The sequence below is a fragment of the Dermacentor variabilis genome, chromosome 6 (assembly GCF_050947875.1).
Source record: "Dermacentor variabilis isolate Ectoservices chromosome 6, ASM5094787v1, whole genome shotgun sequence".
In the NCBI taxonomy this organism is placed as follows: Eukaryota; Metazoa; Arthropoda; class Arachnida; order Ixodida; family Ixodidae; genus Dermacentor; species Dermacentor variabilis.
This window is the reverse complement of record NC_134573.1, coordinates 144,603,464-144,626,807: the sequence shown is the minus strand read 5'-3', so window position 1 is coordinate 144,626,807 and position 23,344 is coordinate 144,603,464. Positions and strand designations below refer to the sequence as shown.

Here is a 23,344-nt window from a genome sequence, read left to right as displayed (position 1 = left end):
GCCTTGTCAAGCGCGCGAGACAGGTGAGTGGCGTTCACCGAGCTACGCTACGTGATAAAGTCGCGCTTCATCTTAATACGTCTAATGTTAACAAGCTTGATATATATTGAGCGCTATCGAAGATACGCTCTAAAAGTGTTTTACGCCATTCGGAACTTACCCTGTTCCTCGAACTCGAGCTACAATCGTCATCAACTTTGCGTGCGTTTCCTTTATTTAACACTCTTGTCCGCTCGCTGATTTCCTGTCGGGAGCGCTATTTGTCGCGCCGATATGCGCGTGCCCTTTCGGTATAACCAGAAGGTACCGGAGACGCAGCCTTACAAAAAAAAAAAAAAGTGTAAAGTGGATATTGTTTGCGAACAAGCTTGGTCCTAAGGCGCGCAAATTTTATTGATCTGTACTTTTTTTTTGAAAACTTCATTCGGCGGCATGTGAATTAGGCCGAATGCATTGAGTTTCAAGGCGCAGGATGAGCCTGGAAGTTCTGCCTTCGAGGGAGAGTGGACTTACGTATGCAGGGAAGTGAAAAAAAGAAAAACTAGCTGCAAACCCACGTGCACTTTGGTGTTACAGGATGCCTCAGGGTTCAGGTTATGCAAAATAACCAACCATATGTCATGTCTACGGCATCATATGTAGCATTGACGCAGTGAAATGGAGAAGCGGCCTGTTGTTACGGAAGAACGAATCTACACACAAGTTAGACGCCGAACGAATGAACAAAGCTCTATCGGCAAACGAAATGGCAGGCAAATTGGGCAGAGGTGAGGGGAGGGGGAGGGGGGGGGGGAGGGTCGGGGAGGACGTTTAATTGCGCTACTGAAGATCGCCGCTATACCACACGGCGATCGTTAGGCTTAACCTGTAGAGGCGAGAAGTGCTTCTGACACTTTTATTTAACAGGTTGACAGCGTAAACAAAAATGCAATGACAGTATTTCAGGATGGGGATAGGCCGGCACGCCACAGGTTCCACAATGACGCCGCAAAAATTTAAAACCCTCTGCAGGAGACATAAAGCAACGCTCAAATCACTGGTCTCTGCCCATTTGCAGTCTGAATTATGTACAACCAGCCAACTTGAAACGATGAGGATTTTTCATCATTTTTAGCGTCATTGCTGCCCCCTTTAACTATTGTCAACTATGATACCTACTTGCGCCTATACACGATTTTTTTTCCCATAAAGCAGTCATGCTCTTAACTCAAGTCACACGGCTTCCCTAATAGGCACCGGTATTTTTGACCAGTAAACGGAAGTTGATTTTCTACGTTTGCTATTCCAAGTATTTTTGAAGACGGCATTTTGCGTTGCGCAGAGAAGTCAAAGTGTCTGCTTCTTGCAGAAGTTATTTTCGCAGTGTCTGCTCTTTTGTTTAGAGCGGGAAAGTTATTGAGCAATTAAAATATTGGTGTCTCTTAAACACGGTTATAATTGGCTATTGGTGTGCTCTTGTTAGGAAGGTGGGAAAGCATGCAGGGATGAAAAACACAAGGCGTCGTGAGGATGTGCTTATAATATATAAAGGGGACAAACTCTCCAGTCTAATCTCTTTCAAATATTGAATGGCGGATGATATGGTTTCTAATATTTCCGTCGATTTGCGAAAAACGTCTTTCTTTTTTTCTGAATGCACTCGTACAAAACAGAACACGAAGAAGAAAGAAAGAAAGAAAGAAAGAAAAAGAAGCGTTATTCCTTAAATAGACGCAATGCTAATTGTAAGTCGATTCAATTAGGCAGCATGCCAAATGTACGAAAGTACGCAAGTCGACCGCTCGGAGGACCGAATGCGTGGGTTCTTTGCCACGGTCGAAACAAGCTGCTACAATCGTAGTGAATTCTTCCATATTCGATCAAGATAAATCGTTAGATGAACTCGAACTGCCTAATTCTCCAATCAAATCGTCAGGTTCGAATCAGAGCTATTCTATTCGTGTTTTGAATATCGGCAGAAAACTATAAACATAGTCGTACTTATAGTCGTATTTGCCACATTTGCCAGGGATTACTCGCTTGGAACGTCAACTGAGCACCGACCGGCAACATTCCAGCCGTTGCTCCTCAAGACGACGAAGGGAGACGTCCGACCTGAATATGGCCCTTCTCAACCGGTCGTGTTGTGTCTGCTCCCTGAAGACTGGCACCCGCTACGTCGGGATATTTTACATTGTGAGTAACTATACGCTCATATAATTACTGTTGGTGCTCCGTCGTTCATCTGTTACGGGGACACTAAAGAGAAAAATAGGTCGAGCCGTAGTGTAGTAAATTTCCCTTCTGCAATACCCAAGAAACCACTCTTACCGTGAGACAAGGCTTGATAAGACCAGTAACGTTGAAAAAATGCAGGAAAAGTTGTTAGACGTACCGTTAAAACACAGGAGGACGATGGTGTGAATTATAGAGCAAACGGGAGCAGCTGATATCGCAGTTCGCAGTTCGCATTAAGAGGAAAAACTGGAGCTGGGAGGCCACATGCAATGCGTATAGGGTAGATAACCGATGGTTTATTCAAATTACAGAGTGGATGCCAAGGGAAGGAAAAGTGCCCTAGAGGACGGCTGAAAATTAGGTGGGGTGACTAAGTTAGGAAGCTTTAGCCCGGGCCCAACTCCGACGCGGCCTATTCAAATACATATAAAACGCAGAAACGTTTTTCTGAGGCCACTTCTGGAACAATTTTAATGAAATTTGCTGCATTTGAGGGAGAAACTTAGATTCTAGTGACTGTTTGAAGCGGAATTTTTATTAAGGGCCGGAATATTGTTACAAGAATTTTCAAAAGTTCGAAAGTTTGAAACAGAAATAGAAGCGCGAAGTTTACAAATTAATAGCTCTACATCAAAAACAAATATCGCGGCTCTGTAAATGGCACCCATTAGATCATTCAAAGCGGACTAATTCGATATGTAAAGTTATATCTTACGTGAATTCGTTACGTTGTGTACAAGGGTTCTGCAAAGGCTGTATTTTCATATTACTAAATTTTTTGATAGTCATGTGTAGCATATCAATTTTGTCCGCTTTAGATGTGCTATTAGATGCAATTCACATAATTGTGATATAATTTTTCATTGTTGAGTTACAAAGTTGTAAACCTAATCGCTTTCTTTACTGAAAATTTGCGATTTTTGCCAATTTTTAATAAAAGAATGACGACCTAAATCAAAAATTCTAAACCAACAGTCACTAGATTTTAGGGTTTTCTTTTAAATGCAACAAACCTCGTCAAGTTTGGTGCGATGGTTGACGAGAAAAACGAACTCTCCTCTTACACGCATATATGTAGGATCACCAGAGCTAAAGCTTCCTCTTAAGTTAGGAAATTCGCAGACGCAAGTTTGTAATCAGGTAACGCGATACAGGGTTGACTGTAGGTCGCTGTGAGAATCCTTCGTCCTGGTGTGGACAAAAAAAAATTAGCCTGATGATGTTTAAGATGATAATGATGATGACTATGATGATGATGACGCAAGAACAAAAGCCGGATGGCGGCGTCTCCTTGATGTTGCCGCGCCAGCTCGCCATGGCGCTCTAGATGTTGAGGCCATCTGCTTGTATCTATAGTTTCTTTTATGTCGTTAATGGTCAACTACGCTGTTTTCCGAAAGAGCCAAGACTGAACTTCGAAAGTTTCACGAGCCTCTACTGAGGCACTAAGGACAAAATACAAAAATGGAGATTTGTGACATCCTTATAACAGACGCGTTATAGTGGTTGCGGCGATAAATGAAAACAAATAAGAAAGAACTTTGACTATCGTTTTCTGCTCTATTAAACAACCAATTACAGCGATATTATTGAAATTGAGTTTTACAGGAATAGTGCATCAATTAAAAACTGATTTGGCGTTTCTCTTTAGCCTCTTCTAAAGGACTAGCTGGACTTGCGCTTGCTATTTGTTGATAGCGTTCTTCCTGAGGACGAGCTGAACTCGTCCTCGGAACAGTCTTCGTCTCGCAATAAGGGTGTACAGCCGCGGTGACTATCCAGCCTGCAGAAGGCTTGCAGTCTTCGGACAATACATTGGAGTTGCCATCAAATCGTCTGCTGGTATATATATATATATATATATATATATATATATATATATATATATATATATATATATATATATCCTTGAAAAACTTTTTAAAGAACCCGCCGTGGTTGCTCAGTGGCTATGGTGTTGGGCTGCTGAGCGCGAGGTCGCGGGATCGAATCCCGGCCACGGCTGCCGCATATCGATGAGGGCGAAAACACCCGTGTACTTAGATTTAGGTGCACGTTAAAGAACCCCAGGTGGTCGAAATTTCCGGAGTCCTCCACTACGGCGTGCCTCATAATCAGAAAGTGGTTTTGGCACGTAAAACCCCATAATTAAATTTTAAAAAGCTTTTTAAAGGTTGCATGTGGCAGATAGCTCCATTCTAGTTCATGAACTGGGCTACTCAAAGCGGTGGACACTACTTGCACAGAAAATTGAAATCCACAATTGACTAATTAACACGAATTCACTAATTAACGTTTAGCTAATTATCGAATGACCCATATTGCAATTTACAAACTCTAGCAGTGGACTTCGCAAGGCGAATCCACGTGGAACGAATTCTCAGGTTGAAAACAGTTTCCAGATATAAACTCCCGAACTTTGCGGAACTTGTGTGCTTCAGTGCACGAAACGACGTTCTGCTGACAAATTAACTGGGACGCCAATGCATTTCTACGCAAAGTTCGGGAATTTATATCTCGAAACTGGTATCATCTTGAAAATTCGTTCCAAGTGAATCCGTCTTGCGAACTCCACGGCTAGAATCAGTAAATTACAATATGGACCATAATATAATTAGTTAAACACTTAATGAATTTTTTATTAATTAGTCGATTTTGCATCTCAATTTCTTGTGCGAGTATATTCTGCCGCTTCGAGTAGCCCAGTTCATGAGCTAGAATTGAGATATCTGCCACAGGCTACTTTTAAAGATTTTTGAACGTGTTCGCTGAAACACCCTGTATATGGCAATGTGTTCGGAGATTCTAGGAGACCTACAGAAGAGGATATCACCTCTTAAATAGGCCACAAATTGATGTATTCAAAAGAAGTTTCTCTAAGTGATACTATCGCTACTAGATTTACCTGCAATAGCAATTTGCTTTTACGTATTTGCCGACTAACGACGTATAGTAAACCGCATCATTCGCTGCTTTAGCTTCGCATCCGAGGGGGAGGGGGGGGTGCTCTGCCGTAAAGTCGTAACGGCGCTGCAGGACACCCTGAATAAAGCATAAAGAACTGAAAACAGGAACAGCGTTGCATCTCACCACATATAACAGCGTTAGCGTTAGGAGTGTCAAAGCGACAGAAAGTGTCGGTCACATAGCACACACACACACACACACACACACACACACACACACACATATATATATATATATATATATATATATATATATATATATATATATATATATATATATATATATATATATATATATATATATATATATATATATATATATATATATATATATATATATATATATATATATATATATATATAATGTCCACTTCAAATATGTGCGGCGAAATTTTGCTGTCTCTCTAAGGAGAGCTTCACTGTCTCTTTCTACTAAGTAAAATCACCCTGTGTGATACATTTTCCCGCAGGCCGTCCGAGCGTTCATGCTCCTCCTGTACATCACAACTCTGCAAGACCCTAAAGTCTGGAAAGAGTCGACGAACGACAAATACGAGGGTGAGCAAAAACAACCTTCCGTTGAAGAGAAAAAAAAAGTACGTGGGGTTCCAACGCACACGTTGCAATCAATTATGGGAAGCGAAGCTTTCCTGAAGTACGTAGGTAATAAATCAAGCGCCATGATACTTAATGGGATGCGTACAATTAATTGTTTTTATCGTCATTCCATGCAACGAGTAATCTCGTTTAATCTTTTATGTTTGTACGCCGCACGGGTCACAGCTTTAGTGCCATACAATTAATGTTTACATACTGCTGAGTGACCGCTGACGCCGTATGTTTGCGCATCCCTTTCCACTCATTCCTATACCCGGATTCTCCTAGCCCCAAAACATGGGCCAAAGCGCCAGCCATAACAATAAAGGTGTCATTCGATCATGTTTACCCATTACATCGTTGCTACATACGCCGCAATGCAGCAGTTCATGCAAATGCGCCGTCCTCATAAGACGTCGACGCCGTGACGACCCAAGGAGGAAGGCGACGTTCGATGGCTGTCGAGGCAAGCATGGTGGAGAGAGGTGTATGCAGGGACAAGTATACGACGCAAATGGCGGTGGCAAGGTTGCCTGTTAATCGGCCGTTTCATTTCTGCGTCTTTCGCCCAATGGGAAACAACGCGCACGCGCTTAGACGCACCTGCTCTCTCTCACGCACGTGCTACGTGACGTCACGCAAGACAAGGCAGCCGTGTTCTATAAAGTCCCGGGGAGGTCCACAAAGAAAACCTCCGCTTTAAATGAAAAACTGCGCAGCCAGGCTTTCGTGCAATGAATCGGACAAGGTCTTACGCTCATTGGAGGAACGCTTCATTCGTATTGAACCCAACGCAACTTCAACATTTATTTTGCCAGATTACTGTGCAGACGTTCACTCTAAATGTAAACTGCTGTGAATGCTTGGTTAGTGGCTCGGTGTTTCAACTTAGATGGGACGACTGTAGTATATACGTCAACGTTTCTCTACAGTTTCACATGGTGAAAGCCAAAATGAAATTGTCTTGAACGAATTACTTGTTAATTTGTGTTTTGGAGAAAGTCCTCTGTGAAACTAAAGATCGAGAAAGCTTCCTTTTTTAAATAAATACATAACGAACATTCATTTCTGAAATTATTGTGGTGCTCCAGCGTGGCGGGTTGAAGAGAGAGACAATTATCGCGAGAAGTCAGATGTGAAAAAAGACAAAGACAGGAAAGGTCACTGAGCCCGACAAATAGCAAAAGGAAGAAAAAGAAAAACATTGCCAGCATGCTGGCAATATTTTTGACCAGAGTTTCCTCATTGCAAACAAGTATGCATGCAGAGTCAGTTATCGCGGCGACTGTGAAACCATGTTGACTTGTCAGAAAATGCTCATTGGGACTATTTATGCAATAACCTCATAGCTTTGTCGAAGGGAAGTTAACAAAAAAAGGAAAGAACATGAACGCTTGTCACAATTCACTTGCGGGTGTTTGCTGTGCTATCTGGGGTTCTTACGGTGAAGCTGTGTATGGCTAGGGCTCCATGTAATTTTCCTGTCCCTGCGTCAACAATAAAGAAAGGTGAACGTGGACCAATCCCGGAGGTAGTGAAATACCGGCCAGACCCGCGACGGAGGTGAAGCAGGCTTCAAGCACTCCGGCCCTAATAATAACAATAATAATAAATAATGCTAAACTAAATGAATCAATCAAAATTGGTGGTGGCGGCGGTGGTGGTGGTGTTAATGCAGGAACAAACCATTCCGCTCTTCACGCCTATAAATGCATTTAGACCTTACCAGAGCATTTTTGACCACTTGTGTTTGACGTCACTTGCAATGGTTATACCTGGCAAACCGCAATTCGAACACAGCGACAGATACGACGATAACGAACATCTGCTGTGAGCCAGCCATAAGCTGTACAACAAACTTTACAATGCAGTGACAACGATGCATCCTGCGTGCTTGCGAGCGCATATTGATGGTTTACACGTGACGTCACAGACCCGGCTTTCACTTGAACTCGACCACGTTCCACTCCAACTTCTGGCCTTCCCTTTCGCCCTCTCTTTCAAGAGCAAGACGCACCAGTGCTCCTCTGGGAAGCTACAAACTTTCACGCGCACTTTCACCAACACGTGACTCTTTCCGACAGGCTTCGGAATCAGAATCAAGCTTATTACGTTCATAAATGAAAAATAGAAACGAAAAAACAAACATGGGAACACGTAGGAGGAGATTCGAGGGCACGAAGCTGCGGGAGGGCCCGTTATCAAACGTTGCAGAGTAACTGACAAAACAGCATTAAAATTATAGCCAACTTACTCATAAAAAGGAAATCAACGCAGAAATATGCACGAAAAAAAGAGAGAAAACTATAAACTACGCACATTACCCTAAACAAATAAATGAGAAACTAATATTTCAATAAGTAGGATAAGGGTTTTTTTCTTTATGTATCACGTGGTGAAAAGTGTCTAATGTAGGCTTGTAAGTGTGTCCAAATACATAAAGAGAAAAAGTGCGCAGTATATCGTGTATATTTATTCCGCATTACAGGCAGTATATTTTTTTACGAAATCTAGTATCATTAGCATTAAAAAGAGCAGCACTGGAGGAGGAAAAGGTGGGAAAGCAAGGAAGGGAAGGTGGGGAGGTCAACCAGACACACGTCCGGTTTGCTACCCTACACAAGGGAATCGGTTTAAGGGAAGAAAGGAAAGGAGAGGGAGGGAGGGAATAAAGTAATGTCGCTGTGAATACGTGCGGATGTCCATAACGTCACGCGTCCATAACCGGTCACTGAGGCCAGTCGCTTTCATGAAACGTAGCAGTGCCCCCGTCGCTATGAAAAAAAGCCTGCGACGCGTGGGGCCATGGTCCGAGAATCTTAAGTCTCTGAATATGGTCTGTTATCCAGTCGGTTCGAGACCTTTCGAAAAAAGTCGCGTTCGTTGTAATAGAGATTACAAAAACACAACACGTGCTCGATCGTCTCTTCACAGTTACACGAGTCACAGATCGGTGTGTCGGTCATTTCAATAAGGAACTTGAGTAGGCTTTCTTAAAAGCCACCCCTAACCAGAGGCGGGCACAGCAAAGTAAAACGTACTTGATGGGGCAAGGCGATTAAATGACTTGAATGGGTAACTTCTTGCTCTTCTACAGCGCTGCATGACCTACTTATCCTGCTCAGCTGCGAGTGCGGCCTCAACATCGTCGTGAGCGTCATCCTATTTGCATCCACAGTGAAGGTGAGCAAATTCAGGCAGAGCCGAACGCACACACCTGATCCTTTGAAAGCTGATAGATGTTAATCGTGGCCCCCGAGACCAGTGTAAAAGCTCTCTACAGTTATAATCATTTACGGAATACCGCTGACGTAGACGGTAACAACAGTAGTGGTGGCGCCATCTTTCGACGTTGAGTTCCACCAGAGTGCATAAAACTATTATTGCAATGACAGGTTAAATGTGACTTTCCCGCGGGCGTAAATGCGTCGGGAGCAACCTATTCGTGAGTTTATAGCGGCTGCTCTTTTCCTTGGACAAAACCCACGAAATATACGAGCGTTTCTGATTCATTATGGCTGAACAAGCCGTCGCAAGATGCCGCCACCAGCGCTGCTTCTGGTACCTACTGAGAATCTGGGGTTCAAAGCTGGTGGAAGCGTTAACTGGTCAGTGGTCGAGATAATCATGAAACGTGCCCAGTATTGGTAAAAACATTACAAGGAAGAAAAGGGGGGGGGGTCGTCATAGTCATAACTGACCTTACGAGGTAAAGCAGAGACAGGCTGTGTGAACACGTAAGTAGGGAGACGCCAGTAGAAATCATCGCTGTCGACGTCCGATGTCTCCATGGTGTGCCATTATTCCGTAAACGCTAATGCGTGAGAGTTTGCACATTTGTTGGGAGGAAAATAAGAACGAAAGGAAAATTGTCATACTCAATATAAGTACCATTTGAGACCTATATATATATATATATATATATATATATATATATATATATATATATATATATATATATATATATATATATATATATATATATATATATATATTGTATGAGCGCAGACTTTGCAGCGTGGTTTATTGCAGCGGCTGCAACCGGTCGGGTTAGAAGTGGCGATTTTTGAAGACGCTAGTATGTCTTCAAACTAACGTCTTCAACTACCGTCTTCAAAAATCGCCACTTCTAACGCAACCAGTTGCAGCCGCTGCAATAAACCACGTTGCAAATTCTGCGCTCATATAACACCTACATCGACTGCCAACAGCACAGCCAGCCAATTTATGTTCACAATTAAAGGCGGTTTCAACTGCGATTCATATAACGTAGTGTACTTGCTCGAGTGCGGCACTTGCCACTTGCAATACATAGGCCAGACTGAAACACCTTTCAGGATCCGTTTTAACAACCACAGGTCGCATGCCAAATCCTAACCAAATCTACTACTCTCGAAACATGTTAACATGCCGGGCCACTCATTTAACAATCTCAAGGTAACAATACTCGAATCTGGATTCCGCACCAGCCATGACCGCGAGCTTCGCGAATCTTACCTGATACATAAATTTAACACAGTCTCGTCCGGAATAAATGAAAACGAAGCAAAACTAACCTGTCTAACTTTAGATTGAGCACAAATATACACTTCCCACACAGTGTACATATATGACTTCAACGCTTTTTTTTTAATGTGACTTTTTTGAAATATGTGGATGTGGCTCGAAGTTGTACGCTTAACACGTCAATTTTTAGATAATTCCAGGTTGCACTTAGAGATGCCATGTGCTAAACATCACGCCTTTGTATCTGCATGTGTACGTAATTTTGCTTTCACTACACAATAACCATGTTAACCGCTGGCACCTACCTCAGAGTCATGTTTGTATATATTGTATCTTGAACATATCTGCATTTCATTTTTTGTATTCCAAAATGCGTGTCATTGATAATCATTTATAATGCGCAACGATAATGATTTATGATGCGCAGTATATAGTGTAGTCAGTGCAGATAATGCGCCGTCTGCTCTTGATACGGTGCCCTTAAAGCTGTGCATGCGTTGTTCACACACACACACACACACACACACACACACACACACACACACACACACACACACACACACACACACACACATATATATATATATATATATATATATATATATATATATATATATATATATATATATAGCAAATGTGCGAACTCACTCCCAGTGTGATAATCGGATAATTTCTTACTCGTCTTTGTCTTCCTACGCAGCCTAAGCGTTACCTCATATTACCTTGGCTCATGTGGAACACCATTGGTGTTCTCGTAGTGAAAGTCACATGCATCCACGTGGTCACCGAGCGTTACCACCTAGACGTGAGTTGATCTTCTCCGTTATGGGTATGCGTTCCTTTATCTATAGAAGTGTCATGCAACTCGCGGCTTGATAAGGACGTGCACACATCGTTGCAGCTGATCTATTGTTGCCACAGCGGTTGCACCACACCACTTGCCGCATCTGTCCGAAACCTGCGACGCCTGATTCCCCGCGACCGAAAAAACAAGTGTATAGATACGCGTTCATGTGCCTCTTATGTGCGTGCAGCCCACTGCATAATTTACGGTTCCCGGCTCCTATGGGTTAGGCTTCTGACGAGAGAAAGAGGCATTAAATAACGGCAAGTGCTCCAGAGACATTAATGAAACCCGCCGCGGTTGCTTACAGGCTATGGTGTGGGGCTGCTAAGCGCGAGATCGCGGGATCGAACCCCGGTCACGGCGGCCGCATTTCGATGGGGGCGAAATGCGAAAACACCCGTGTAGTCATGTTTAGGTGCGCATTAAAGAAACACAGGTGGTCTAAATTTCCGGGGTCGCCCAGTACGGCGTGCCCCATAATCGAATCGTGGTTTCGACACCTAAAACTCCATAATTTATTTCTTAATTTTGGACATTCATGAATGGGTATAGCAAGACTAAGTCATAACCAAAGTGCACCTTGTGAGCACGGAACCACGTCACATTACAGGCACCAATGTGCAGGCGGGCCTAACGGGGCCAGGAACACAACTTGTGCGAATGTGCAGAGCCTCGTATATACTTTGCGAACCTCGGGAACATAGAGTTTCTCACTACATTGCCTAGAGGGAAATCTGGCGCTGCTACGCTGTGGTATGCATGGGAATGCCGGTATATTGTGGATTCGGATTGACACCGTTCTCGTATAGACAGGACGCCTTGAAAACGCGCTTGGCAAGTACCGTTCCGTCTGTCACAATGATTCATTTGCTACTAGAACAGCATGTGAAAAGCTGTTTTAGCTTTATTATTACGCGAAAACATGTTTTGTTTAACTATGAGAACTTGTTACTGTGTGTACGACTAGATGTTACGTAAAAAGTATCAGAGGGCCGCTAAAGTTGGAGGACAGACGACAAGGTTCGCGTTCGCTTTGAAGCAGTTGGTCGTCTGTTCTTGCTTTTCTTCCCTTGGTCGTGCATCGTGGGTGACTAAAGATGTAATATGCGTGAATGGAAACATTTTATGAAAATTTTACTTTGAGAACGCGTTATTTGCGTAGCCATATCCACGTTTTAGACGAAGCCTCTTACAACACCAGCCAACATGAGCCTCGCAGACACATATACCGTCATTCCCATGACGGCACGGTGCCCTTAAGAAACTCCCATAGACGGTGGCGCCAGATTACCCTCTAGGTGTTATAGTGAGAAACTCTATGCTCGGGAATATGCAATGTCAAGGCTTTTGTTTCTTTAATTGTGAGAGCAAACATACGGAGGCTCGAGGCACGTTCCCGCCGTCGGTGTCAGCGCCATCTTAAATGTCCTGCTATCGACAGCGCATGCGCCACTCACGCGCGCGGAGTGTTCAGAGGGCCTCCAGCAAAGCGGAGCCGTTTTTGCTGCAAGAGAGACAAAGCGTAGCGGACGCACAGACAACGTTTACAAATTTCTTTCTCTGTGGTATACAGATCAATCGGCTCGGTGACGGAGCCACAGGTAAGCGTTCTGTCGTCCGCGTGATCATTGTGTGCAGGCATACTGTAAGCATATGCAATAGCATTCTTGCTGAGCAATTGCGTGCGTCTGAGCGGAACGGACAGTAGTAAGGGTCAACCTATAGCGTTATCTAAAATTTCACAGGGTACACTGCTGACTGGAGTTGACAGTTTCCCGTTAATCTTATCTCGCGCAAAATCGAGTTGCAATTTCTGCAACGTCAGTCAGTGGCGGAGCTCCTAATCGCGACATACTAATCGGGTGCTGGTTTTTCTGCCAAACAGTGTAGTTGCGGTGCTACATCACGCCAACGTGTTGCAACCGCGTATATGTGCTTAGAACACAGTCATAGAGGATTTCGAGTGCAACGCTAAACCTTGCTGTGGCTGTCAATGCTCCGCCCTTCGAGCGAAACTGCCAACATTTTTTTTCTCTCTCTCTTTTTCAATGATAGCTATAGTTATGAGCTTTCGGGAGGGAAGGGGGAGCGGGCTCATACATCAGCCGCCGGCTGAAAATTAATAAAAGCATCCCCTTTTATTAGTTCGATCCAGAGGATCATTTGGCTGCCGGCTGCTTCATTGGCGCGCCGGCTGCTTCAAACGCGCCGCATAATGCAGCCTTAGCACTGCTCCGTTTCCGAAACTCGCACAGAACCCGAGAAAAAGTTGACATTACACTGCATGATATACTAATCTGGTCGTTGACGTTGTGATCCAGCGCGGCCTCTCGCGACGTGACCTCCGTGATTCGGCGGCGCCCGCAGTGCGTCGAAAATCTCGGAGGCGACGTGCTGGGATTTACGCACGTGGGATTTTCGTCACGTCCGCTGACCGCCACGTGCACGCGTCGTCCGTTAAGGCGATGTTAAACGCAGGTTATAAGAATATTAAACGATCACAAACCTTGCCGCTTCTTCAAGGTTGATTCGAATTGTGCATCATACTCCTTTATAAACAATTTAGCCAAAGAGTAATTTCGCTGCATTAGGCCTCTAAGTTGAAGAGGCCAAACCTTTTCTGCGATAAGGTTACAACTATCCCTGTCAACTTCCAGCGATAGCTAAATAAAAAAAAGACTTTCTTTTTTCTTTCTATCCATCTGTCAGTGCGACAACAAGCAGAGTTGATGGTTTCAAACACAAACCTAGGAGTATCCTTTCATATTTGTCCCTCCGGTACCCTCCACGAACGTGTCGCCGAACCAGGAACCGAGCCTTCAAAAGAAATGGGAAAACATGGCTGCATGACGTGATACTCCAGTTTCGGCTGTTCCGCTGAATAAATCCCCGAGTGCAAGAACCCTATCAGTTGGCCTTGTTATTCGTTACAAATGCATCTTTTCCCTCACCCACCCTGCGCCCCTTCGTATACACAGCAGGCTGAAGCCCTGACGTTCGGCATACTGTTCACGGTGGCAACAATCTCGCAGGTAGGCACGAGTGACTGTTTCGATATTCTCTCTCTCCTTCTGCTCTTGTCTCGTTCAACCCACAGATCTACTTCGTGTGCATCGTGGCCTCGTTTTACCAAGAGTTGGAGTCGCCGCACAATCCGAGCCTCTACGACGACATGGACAACGCGGAAGACGTCGACACCACCAGCTTGTTTTCCATGAGAATAAACTGAACCTGCGGTGGACTTCACTGTCACTGTCATTATGCAAAAAAAAGGTGAGGCGTGCAGACAGGACACAAGAGTAGAGAAGTGGACAACTAGCTCAGTTGTTGTCCACTTCTCTACTCTTGTGTCCTGTCTGCACGCCTCACCTCTTTTATTTATTTTTTTGCGCAATGGGAATCCTTGCCAACTCGCTCAGCTTTCTGTCGTTCTAATCGTCACTGTCGCAACCCGAGTATTGTCGCCACAGTTTACATTCCTCAAGTCGCGGCCTCCGACATCACGGCGGCGCAGATGTGATCTCGGAAGCCATGTCTCGAGCCCAGGCTAAGCATATCCGTGACCTCGCTTCGATCTCTCTTCCCACGCTTTGTCTGTCAGTGGTGCAGACCTGCGCTTGCTCGCCTCGAGATTATGCCTTAGTAAAAGTTTCCCGTCGAGTCATGCAACTCTTGCCTCGTCGCCAGGCCCTTCCTGGCTTTACTTCTCAACTTGTCCTCACTGTCTTCAAATAATGCTAATTTGTTAATGCGGGCACTGAACATCGGACAACACTAAATGTATAGTGTCGTTCAAGCGACTCTTATGAGGCGCAATTTAATAGTCTTGCTCTTGAAAGGCCGCATGGGCAGAGTCAGTGAATGCCTTCAAGTTCCAGACTATTACGTACTAAGGCAAGGTTCTCCTCTACCAGTCTCAACCGACTTTTCATTAAACGCAGCTATATTCCGCCCTATAGCGAATGTCACTTGAACGGGTTACCCATATGGACGAACTTCTACAACGGCGTGGCTAAATAGATTTGCAACCCGTTCAACAAGTTTCAATTCAACCGTAATTCAAATATCCTTTCCTCAAACACAAGACAACACCTTCCTCTTTTCGTGTCGCAGTTGAATTCCTGGTATCCGAATGTTCACGTTCGGAAGTGCAATTACTTTTGAAAGTTGCCATAAAGTGATACCCAACCGATACTGATACCATACCGAACACTGGGGAGGAATTACAACAAATGACTAAGGACTTTAAGAGGAAGCTTTAGCTCGGGCCTAACCCCGACGCGCCCTATTCAAAGACTTATAAAACGCAAAAACGTTTTTCTGAGATAACACATGTGTCGATTTTAATAAAATTTGTTGCAATTGAGACAGAAATTTAGATTCTCAGTGACTGTTGGAAGCTGAATTTTGATTTGGCGTCTGAATTTTGTTATAAAAATTTTCAAAAAATTAAAAGGTTGAAAGAATTAGAAGCACGAAGTTTACAAATTGATAGCTCTGCATCAAAAACCATATCGCGACTCTGTAAACGGCAGCCATTAGATAATTGAAAGCGGACAAATTGAATATGTCACTTTATATCTTACGTGAATTTGTTACGTTGTGCACAAGGGTTCTGCAAGAGCTGTATTTCAATATTACCAGTTTTTCTTGAAATTTATATGTAAAATATCAGTTTGTCCGCTTTAGATGTACTATTAGATGCAATTCACAAAATTGTGGTACCATTTCTCATTGCTGAGTTACGGAGTTGTAAACTTGATAGTTTCGTTTTCTGAAAATTTTCGTTCTTTGCCAATTTTTAATAACGAATTGGCAAAAAAATAAAGAAATCGAGACCAACTGTCACTATATCTTAAGTTTTTCTTTTAAATGCAACAAACCTTGCCAAATATGGTGCAGTGGTTGCCGAGAAAAACGAATTCTCCTTTTATGTGTATTTAGATATGAGCACCCTATCTAAAGCTTCCTCTTAGCCGAGAAGTGTAAGGACGCGGTTGAAGATTAATATACAGAAGACAAAGATAATGTTCAATAGCCTGGCAAAGAAACAATAAATCAGGATCGCCAGTCAGCCTCTAGAATCCGTACAGGAGTACTTTTATCTAGGCCAGTTACTCACAGAGGATCCTGATAACGAGAAGGAAATTTACAGAAGAATAAAAATGGGTTGGAGCGCATACGGCAGGCATTGCCAAATCCTGACTGGGAGCTTACTACTGCCGTTGAAATGAAAAGTGTACAATAATTGCATTCTGCCGGTGCTAACATATGGGGCGATATAACACACAGCAGGCGACGTCCTGGTACACGTAAATGTATTTCTCAAAGAGGGGGAGTGGAGTGTCGCGTGCTACGGTTCATATTCTGGAACCACTCCCCTGAACATAACCGCGCAGCTGCGTAGCTGTACAGCTATGTACAACATGTGTGGCCAGATGCCTAAGGTGAGTTCGAGATCCTTGGTATAATTTAAATCACCTGCATGTTGTAAGAGTTGGGGTCGGGCATGTCAGAAGGGGTAGCTGGCCCATGCCGTCGTCCGACTCATCCACGCTAAGGACGTTGTTGAAGGTAGGAACTTGTTCAAATCGAGAACGATGAGTACGGGATTTATTTACAATATCTACATGAAGTGTGTAGAACGTTTCGTTTCATCAGTGTGGCATGACTGAAACGAAGCAGACCGAAGAGCCGAAAACGTCTGCTTAAACCCCCTCTGTCCTCCCCAGATCCCTAGGCCAGGGAAAACTGCCGTCCAACCTTCACCCACTCGGAGCGCCCAAAGTCGTCGAAGGACTCGTCTTTGAGTGCCAGGGTTCACACACTCACTCCCTCACTTTTGTTTCACTGAACACACCGAAAGTAGTGGAGCCTCGTAGACAGGGGTTGTCACGCTTGACCCAAGCTGACACGTCTTGGTTCCTGAGCTGACTCCGCACCTAGCTGCCGCGCCTGTCAAACGACCGCGACCATTACCGGATTCCATGGGGGAACGCCGTAGAACACACTTTTCCAGGAGTCTTCTTGCTCCAATTAGACCGTGAAGGCGACAGCGAACCAGCTAACAATACGCGGTCCGTCAAACGTGTCTCGCCTTGCGGCGCTGGCAGTCTGTCCGAGGGAGACGCATTGTTGGCTTCACGAAGCGGGCTAGGAGAGGCTAGAAGGTCACTACCCCTGCTGGCCGATCGTAACAATGTTCACTGAGCATTTGCAATGCATGCATGGAGGGTCGTGTTCCAGGTGCTTTTACGCCCTTAAATGTTCATTGCTGCAAAAAAAAAGGAAAACAGACTTAAAATATTTGGTATGGTCCTGGGAATCGTTAACTGCGAAGTAAACTCTCCTCAACGGGCATTGTGGAAACTTTGTCGCTTGGTAGCATTACCAAGCACCATCCTACAGTGCGTGGCGCGTCCCCATCCTACAATCCTCGGAGCCCCACACTCGCACCGAAGCTCCTCCTCTCCCTCATTCGGCTTCTACGCATCACTCCGCGCAGCTGCGGGATCCTCCTCCAATTTAGAGCCGTATGCTTGCCATGGGAGACACCTTCATTTTTGCAGCTGTTTCCAAATTAACCTGTTCGTGTACCACGGACGAACCAACAACTCCACGCAGTGCTGCGAAAGCTACGGGTCGCGACAGCCAATAAGAAAAATTCGCGATTCCGCCGGAAAGGCGAAGCACCGATTGCAATAGCAAATAAATAAATAGCGAACGAACTAAGGATAGTAGTTTTATCGGCCGTATAAGCTTGTAAGCATTCACTTACTAAATTAACAATAGAATGTGTAAGCGTGACTCAACGAGGACGTAGAAAGAAACAGACACACAGAGACAGCATTGTATTTGTGTGTCGGCTTCTTTCCACGTGCTTGTTCAGTCGCGCTTACGCATTCTTTCATGTATTCAAACCAAGTAGCCTGTCAAGGTGTTGGAACTCAATTTACCAGCACGGTGTCATGCGCGCACAGGTAAGCATCAACACATCTCGCTCGATGTGCGCGGAAACTCGCTGTGAAAATTCCGGAGTGAGTGTGAAAATTCTGGATTCGCGGCAGCAGCAAGCGAATTGACCTTCATGCACGTCTCGCTTCAGCGCAAACGAAACGTCGAAAGCAGAGCGCATGCGAAGCTACCGGCACGACGCGCGCTCTGCTAACAGCGCAGGTCGCTTTGAAAATGAGGCCTGCGCGAGCGCGCACTTTAGCCACGTCGCAGATGGCTTTCAAGACAGACACACGAGCGCCGGCAACGCGTCCCTACCGCGTCCGCGATTCGCGTGGCTAACGCCGTAGTAGACGCCGCGTTTGTGTCCACTCAGTACGGAGGGGCGGTCGAGGAGAACATCGAGGCACCGTAGCAGCCGCTGGAAAAGAACTGCCCGCCTCCCTCGCCTCACCCCCCACCCCACCATGCTACGCGCACCACAGGAGAGGGCACGACATCCGGGCCGCGTTCCTCGCTCGCGCAAGCGAGATTGCGCCGCGTTCGCCGGCTCACCCTCACACGCTTTCACTCGTACGGAACCTCACGGCGACGGCGACGGCAGAAATGCGCCTGGAGTGTCCATATGATTGCTATCGCAATAAAAGAGATGAAAGAGGGATGAACAATATTTCACGACTCTGCTTGCCCTTCACGCGCAAGGTTCACGGAAGGAATAGCAGCGCGCAGCGGGTGAGCCCTTCTCCGTTCTCGGGAAACGCGCAGCCCTCTCGGCTGACGCAACACACAGCCCACGCTGCACTGCACGCAATTGTTGAGACAAAGCACCCACCGCATTTCCTCTCAAAGTACTTATCAGCATAGTGACGCAGTAAAATGAATGAATGCCTCGAAACACGGTATATGCCATCGAGATATTATTTCGCGACCTCCTGGGCGATTTCGCTAAGGAGCGACTCGATCCTGGCCTTGTCATTCTTGCGGAGCGGGACCAGCGGGGGACAGTTCCTGGCCTTGTGCAGCTCCCGGGCGGCCTCCATCTGGCGGTTCAGGGCGCCGACGCGCTCGCGGCGCGTCGGGTGCGTCGAGAATAGCTTCTTCGTCTTCTTGGTGCCCGCGGCCCTCTTCTTGAGCGCCACGGCGTTGTCGAAGTACACTATGCTGTAGCGGAAGTCGAAGCAGGCCTTGGCGGTCATCCGCAGCGCCAGCGAGTCGGCCTCGAGCTCCATCGAGCGACTGTGCGGCAGGAATACGGCGTAGTGCAGGGCGCGGCTCACGAACCACGGCACCAGGGCTGCCCTGATGTTCCCGCGGATGAGCGCCAGGGAGGAGACCCAGACGAGCGTGTTGAGCTTGTCCAGGAAGTAAGCGAGCGACTCCTTCTCGAGCGTGTGATCCAGGAGGCAGTGGGCCATCTCGTGGGCCACGACGAACGAGAGCGTATCGTCGTTCTCGCACACCTTGAAGAGCCCCTCGAAGAAGTAGGAGCGGCAGTTGGGCAGCACGAACGCGCTGGGCGCCAGGGAGCGAACGATGACGAACGACCAAGTCCGGTTGGCCGCGCCCGGCAGGTCCCGGTTGGCGCCCAGCAGGGCCTGCGAGACCCTGTTGAGCCGGCGGTAGTTGCCGTACTTGGAAGGCTTGCGCGACGCGATCCAGAAGTAGCGCTGGATCATCTTGACGTCGCCGGCGACGTGGTCGGCGAACTCGTCCGGCGTGTAGGCGACGAAGCGTCGCCGGTTGGTGATGCTCTGCTTCTCCAGGTGGGTGACGTAGTAGCACACGAGGAAGAAGAACATGACCATCAGCGCGGCGCTGGCCCTGCGTACGCTCAGGCGAAGCGTGTAGAAGCGGATCCACTTTACGACGACGCAGGTCACCATCAGCGTGGTGAGCTGCGCGACGCCGTCCAAGCTGTTCAGCAGCCGGAAGGCGCCGCGGACGAAGTGGGGCGTCACTCCAGCCATCGAGGATCGGCGTCCACATGGTCTTCCCTTGGGATTAGGACGCCGTCCCCGGCCGGCTCGGACGTTGCCCCTGGTACTCCGAGCCGCCTCGACGCCTAGGGGTCGGAGCCCGAGCCATGGTAGCTGGTGTAGCTCCGACGACCTGCCCCAGTCTTGCTCCAGATCAGTAGCGCTTATACCCACTACAGTGGAACTGAGCATGAAGAAATCGGTAAGATCGACGAAAGAAAAATGCGATGTAGTGAATATAATACTCGAAGAAAAAACAGCGCTGCAAAGACGCGGACTAAAAGAAGAATATGTATACGACGGGCGGACGCTAACTTCCAACTCAACTTTACTTGAAGAAAGAGCGTTTATATGGATGGAAACACGAATAGTAGTACCACCGTGACATCAAGACCTCTCTATCGCATCGGAAAAGCGATCTCTTTTTCGGCAAGTGCCAGCTGACGGGCAGCTAATGCGCGTGCCCTCGGCCCTGGCAATGCAAAACGCTTCTAATATCTCCGTTTCTATGCTATCTCTAGAACGTGCCAAAAACTTAGTGTCACGGAGATACGGACGGCATTTGTGACGTTTGCAATGTTGAGCCAGGTGACCCCCCGCATTGTTATTTACGGCCCAATTGTAGTCTCGCGCCCCTTCATTGCAACACCGTCCCGTTTGCCAAATATAAACCTGGTTGCAGCTTAGGAGTGTGTCATACACGACATTTCTAGTGCATTCCGTGTACGGCGCTGCATGTTTATTAGAGCATGGTTTTGGTTTTGCTTTTGTCAGTATAGAGCATATCTTGGCCAATTTACATGGTGCGCTGAAGACAAGATTAACATTGTGCCTTTGCACAACCTTCTTGAGGTTGTGGGACACCCTGTGCCACTATGGAATCACTTGTACTCTCTTCCTATCAACTGCCTTTTCTTTGTTAATGCCCTCATTTACCTGTTTGATATTTTGAAGAAGCTTATCACAGACGCCAAAAACTATATAAGAAGGGAAGCTGGCTAGGCCTTTGTGGATGCAAGATTTATTTAGAGCTTCCTTTAGACAAGTATTTGCAACTCCTCTTTTTACTAACTTCGAGTGGGCACTGTCATGTGAAATCAGCTGCTTGTTCAACCTTGGCTAGTATTCCAGACAAACACGCGTGTTCATTAAAGTGAAATTAAGGTCCAGGAAACAAATGAAATTATCACATGGCCTTTCGCACGTGAAGTTTAGAGCCTCCGATGCATTTCTAAGAGTGTTGATTACCGCTTCTACAGTGTGATTTAGCCTCGACCCTGGTACCACGTTAACAACCACCAGGCAGTCATCGACGTACCTCAGTATGGTGGAGCACACTTGTCAAAGGCGCTATAACAAAGATATCCGATAGAATTGGCGCAGGCGACGATCCAATGCAAATATCCTTGCGTTGTATGCATACTGTTGCTTTTCGAAACTAATGACGGTGGAATGAAGGTAAAAGTTCAAGTGTTCTAGAAGCTGGTCACTATTCACTCCGGTTGCACAACTGAACCTAACTTCACCAAAGTCTTCGATCTTGTTCCTAATGGCGCGGAGCACTCCCTCATGAGGAATCGCATAATATAAGTCTTCCACGTCCAGTGAAAACGCGTACACATCGCTTCAAGTTCCTTGTTCTAAAGTCAGCCCAACTTCACTATAGCTCCGCACGAGGAAAGGGTCACCTAGGGGCAAATGACATAAATGGCGCTTGAGGTAGCGCCCTACTTGCATCTGCCAAGCCCTCTTCTCATAGACAATGGCCCTAAAGGGGCATTCAGGCTTGTGGGCCTTTCCGGAGAAAAATATTTCCAAAACGCCTACCTCGGCCTTATTCGTCGCCTTCCGAGGAGCGTTGCAAACCAGGTTCATATTGGGCAAACGGGACGGTGTTACAAAGAAAGGACGCGAGAACACCATTGGGCCGTAAATAACAATGTGTGGGGGGGTCATCTGGCTGAACATTGTAGACGTCACAAATGCCGTCCGTATCTTTGTGACACCAAGTTTCTGGCACGTTCTGGAGATAGACTAGAAAGGGAGATATTAGAAGCGTTTTAAATTGCTAGGGCCGAGAGCCCGTGCATTAGTTGCCCGCCAGTTGCACTTGCTCAAAAAGGGATTGCTTTTCTGATGCGATACAGAGGTCTTGATGTCACGGTGGTACTATTCATGTCTCCGTCTATATAAACCCTTTCTCTTAAAATAAAGATTCGCTGGAAGTTAGCGCCTGTCCGTCGTACATGTTCTTCTTTTAGTCCGCGTCTTTGTAGCGCTGTTTTTTTTTTCTTCAAGTATGTTGCACCAACGCACCCGCATCAAGATAGTGAATATAAGGACGCGAGCCACTGCGCCGGTGCTAGACGTGTGACGTACAGAATCGAAATAAATTTTATAGAATTGTAATTACTGAGGCTGCGAAGCGGCAAAGCAGCTGCGAAGAAGATGACGAAGAAAATGGCGTACACCAAATCGCGCGTACGCGCCACACGTTAAAGGAGACAGCAACAACGCATGTGTGAGCATTCCTCTTATCGCAACTTCCCGATGGAAGATGTCGGCCATGTACGCCCTGATCCTTGATTTGGTCCTCGTGACCTCCATGGTCGGACACGCGTTGGCTCGAAGACCGCAGATATCCACGGAGGAGCTGTTCCAGAAGTCACCTGTGAGTTGCTGCTTTGAATTTATGCTAGAAAGTAGGACATGTCGCCTGGCATCTATATAACCTCTTCGGACTAAAATAAAAGCCCAATGACCCAATGTCTTCTCAAGTCAGTCCTTGTTAATTCAATAGTGCGGTTTAACGTCCGGAAACTGGAGCAGTGGGTTATTAGAGACGCGAAAGGCTCGGCATTAAATTTGAGCACCTGGAGTCCTTCGACGCGCATTAACACGCATTAACAAAAGCATTAACACGAGCTTCACTGCATGATACAGCACCCATCGGAAGACGCCGCCGCAGCCGCGAATCCTCGTGCTCGGCAGTGCGGCATAGAAACAGGTCTCGAAGGCTATGCTTTTTCTGACTGCATGCTCCGGAAGCAATGCGGGAACCGGACACACAATGTAGACGCCATGTTTGGCATGACCGATTACTGACTGAACCGCCGCCATCCTATGCTATCCGCGGGCCACTGTTGAAACGCGCAATGAATGCATCGTGCTGCTTTAAGTAAAGGCTTGCAGTCGCTGCTCCGAGGATACGGTTCGCATACACAAGAAATGGCTTTTTTCTTTTTTCGAAGGAAAGGGCTCATCTTGCGAGCAATATCTCG

General features: G+C 46.2%; 1 protein-coding gene across 1 annotated transcript; it reads right to left on the bottom strand.

The window, feature by feature from the left end:
• Positions 1-19,004: 19,004 nt before the first annotated feature.
• Positions 19,005-20,054, bottom strand: LOC142586315 (metalloendopeptidase OMA1, mitochondrial-like). The gene has a single exon (XM_075697560.1). The coding sequence runs from the start codon at positions 20,052-20,054 to the stop codon at positions 19,005-19,007; it is 1,050 nt and encodes a 349-aa protein (XP_075553675.1).
• Positions 20,055-23,344: the final 3,290 nt, after the last annotated feature.

What these genes read in the sequence shown, in the direction of transcription:
- LOC142586315 (XM_075697560.1), bottom strand. Translation starts at nt 20,054, where the DNA reads ATGGCTGGAGTGACGCCCCACTTCGTCCGCGGCGCCTTCCGGCTGCTG.